This window comes from Nuphar pumila, chromosome 8 (assembly GCF_984573655.1).
Source record: "Nuphar pumila chromosome 8, dmNupPumi1.hap1.1, whole genome shotgun sequence".
Taxonomy (NCBI): Eukaryota; Viridiplantae; Streptophyta; class Magnoliopsida; order Nymphaeales; family Nymphaeaceae; genus Nuphar; species Nuphar pumila.
Window position 1 is genome coordinate 120,497,495 of NC_143256.1, and position 2,841 is coordinate 120,500,335.

At 40.8% G+C, this 2,841-nt stretch overlaps 1 protein-coding gene across 1 annotated transcript; it reads left to right on the forward strand.

The window, feature by feature from the left end:
• The first annotated feature begins 324 nt into the window (after nucleotides 1–324).
• LOC149830438 (transcription repressor MYB5-like) lies at nucleotides 325–2,057 on the forward strand. Its single transcript, XM_090016517.1, has 2 exons — nucleotides 325–1,130; nucleotides 1,203–2,057. The coding sequence occupies exons 1-2, from the start codon at nucleotides 790–792 to the stop codon at nucleotides 1,792–1,794; spliced, it is 933 nt and encodes a 310-aa protein (XP_089872643.1). The 5' UTR covers nucleotides 325–789; the 3' UTR covers nucleotides 1,795–2,057.
• Nucleotides 2,058–2,841: the final 784 nt, after the last annotated feature.

The window sequence follows — 2,841 nt, forward strand, 5'->3', positions numbered from 1 at the left end:
CCCATCTTAGCACCAGAGATTCCAAACGAGACCACCATGGGCGTTTGGCCAAGATTTTGCCTCTCAGAACACCAAATGCATAAAGGCTCATCCCAGCGCCGAGATTCCAAACAGGCCCTTGATGACTTTTCCAATGCTCTTCCAATTATACTTTTAACTTTTCAGCAGTGTTCTAAACAGTCACACAAGTGAAAATGGTTCACTTCTCCCAAACAATCATGTAGATTTTGCTAAAATCACAAAATGTAAGGAATCCTTGGCCAAAAATATGAATAGCTTTGGCATTAAATTATAAAAAAGTATAACAAATTTGCATTTATTATTAACTACTGTTTTCTCTCTTTTTATAAGTTGCACCGATTTGTTATCGATACATTATCAAGATAAATAAAATTAAAAACAAAAAAATAAAAAACTAAGAAGCAAGACCTAAAATAAGATTCACAAAATTCGCAACCTAAATTCATATATAAAACCAAGAGTGTCACTGTAAATATCTCTGTACTGTTTACTAGTTACTAGTTACTACCCAAGATAACGTTTGCTTTTGATCTTCACAAACAAAAGTCTGGTCACTTTTTGAAATTCCTAAAAGTTAGGCGCTCTTTTGAAATACTCCAAAATTCTTGATACCACCTTTAAATTTTCTCTTTTGTTTATGACAAAATTATTGCAACAGAACAGTTCACTTTTATCTCGATCCCTTCTCCATCCATCCAATCCATCGTCTTCTTCTCTTCTCTTCTCTGCGTAGCTTCTCCGGCGGGGTTGCACCAGAACCAATCGATAATGAAGAATCCGGCGAGATCGAACGGCGGAACGTCGTCGTCTTCGGCGTTGCGGGCGCGGGGCGAAGGAGGAGGAGGGGGGAGCAAGACGCCTTGCTGCAGCAAGGTGGGAGTGAAGCGGGGGCCGTGGACTCCGGAGGAGGACGAGAAGCTCACCAATTACATCAGCAGGGAAGGTGAGGGCAAGTGGCGGACGCTGCCAAAGAGGGCGGGTCTCCTCCGGTGCGGCAAGAGCTGCCGCCTCCGCTGGATGAACTACCTCCGTCCCTCCGTCAAGCGCGGCCACATCGCCGCCGACGAGGAGGACTTGATCCTCCGCCTCCACCGCCTCCTTGGCAACCGGTAAAACTACCACCCCTCCTTCTTCTCTTTCTCACTCTTTTGGATGATGTTCATAATGGTGTTGAATCTCAGGTGGTCGCTGATAGCTGGGAGGATTCCGGGAAGAACTGACAATGAGATCAAGAACTACTGGAACACACATCTCAGCAAGAAGCTCATCAGCCAAGGAATAGATCCAAGAACCCACAGGCCCTTAAAAGACTCACCCCCAAACCCTAACCCTAACCCTAATTCCAAATCAGATGGGCAACCCACATCTCCTTTTTACAAATCCACCCCTACCCACCTGTCTTTTCCAATCATCCACACTCCATCTCCTCCTCCACCACCACCACCTCCTCCTCCTTCTCTACCGCACGAACATCTTCAGAAAAATGTTGGTCAAGTTGGATCTGGCGCGGAGACGACGATGACGATGATGTTAGCTGATAAAAGTGAAGGGAATAGCGAGGATGTCGACGATATGGACTACTGCTCCGACGACATATTCTCTTCTTTCCTCAACTCGCTTATAAACGAAGACGAGTACATCCAGCAGCACGGCCATGTGATTGCGCCCTTCGATCCGCTCGCGAGTGCGAAGGTTGATGAAGAAGGTGGAAAGCAATGCCTTAATGAAATCATAAGCTATTTTGAGCAGCCTGCACCAAGAGATGATGTATAAAATGATAGATGGTGATGAAGATTGTATAAGAAATGACAGAGTGTTTGCTGTGCTTCTTGGTGTTTAGGATAACCAGCTATAGATTCTACTACTGCTACTACAGCTGCTGCTGCTGAATGTAATGCATATGTATTTTGGTGGTGTTTGCATTGCAAAGCAGATATAATATGTACCTTCCTTTTTTCTTGTTTATGAATGTACTTGTCAGAAAAATTTTGGGTTAACTAGCTTTTGAAGGAAATAAAAAGAAAAAGGTTTGACTAGTTCTTGGTGTCTACTAAGAACATGCATGAGTTTGTGGCAATTCAACCAATCTAGAACATGTTTTTCTATATAGCATCTACCGTCGCAAGGTGAAGAAAAACGCATAGCTTGAAAAAAAGAAAAAAACACAACTAGAATTTGCTTCTTACGTGTATATTCCAATGGAACTCAGCCACTTGTTTCCATTTGGGTGAGTAGGATCTACTCATATTCCTATTTAATTGGTACGTAAAGCATTTTTTTATTTTTTTTTCAATATTTCATGGATGAAAACGTGACTCCTGTTTCAAGGGCCTTATGGCAAATTCTAAACTCATTTCATGCATTAAGGTTCTAAGAAGATCGACCAAGAATATTGATTAAGAAGCAAGCAAGAAAGCGCATTATATCATGTAGGATGTGAATGTCATAGGAAACTCAATGCAAAATGAAGCTCTTATATTCTCCTCGTGTAGGATGTAAATGGCTTAGCATTAAAATGTGTTTCTCATAGAATGATTTATAGGATTAAGCATGTCAAAAAAAAATATTAACTGCACTATATGTATAATGTCCAGTCCACTTTATTTTATCTTAGTTCCAAGCTACATAATTGGAATATCTCAAATTTCTCTTGAACTACTGAGCTTTTGAATGCTACGAATATATAATAACTTTAGAACCACTAGTAAGGATATATAATAACTACTGAGTTTTATTCAACATTGATCGCATTACTAATTGACTATATCAACTCAGTATATAATAAATAACAGAGCATGCTAAGCATGGCTATCCATTACA

Excerpts from the sequence above, each read along its gene's own strand:
- LOC149830438 (XM_090016517.1), top strand. The coding sequence starts at position 790 with ATGAAGAATCCGGCGAGATCGAACGGCGGAACGTCGTCGTCTTCGGCG. Across the intron at positions 1,131-1,202 it reads CACCGCCTCCTTGGCAACCG|GTGGTCGCTGATAGCTGGGA; the intron begins GTAAAACTACCA and ends GTTGAATCTCAG.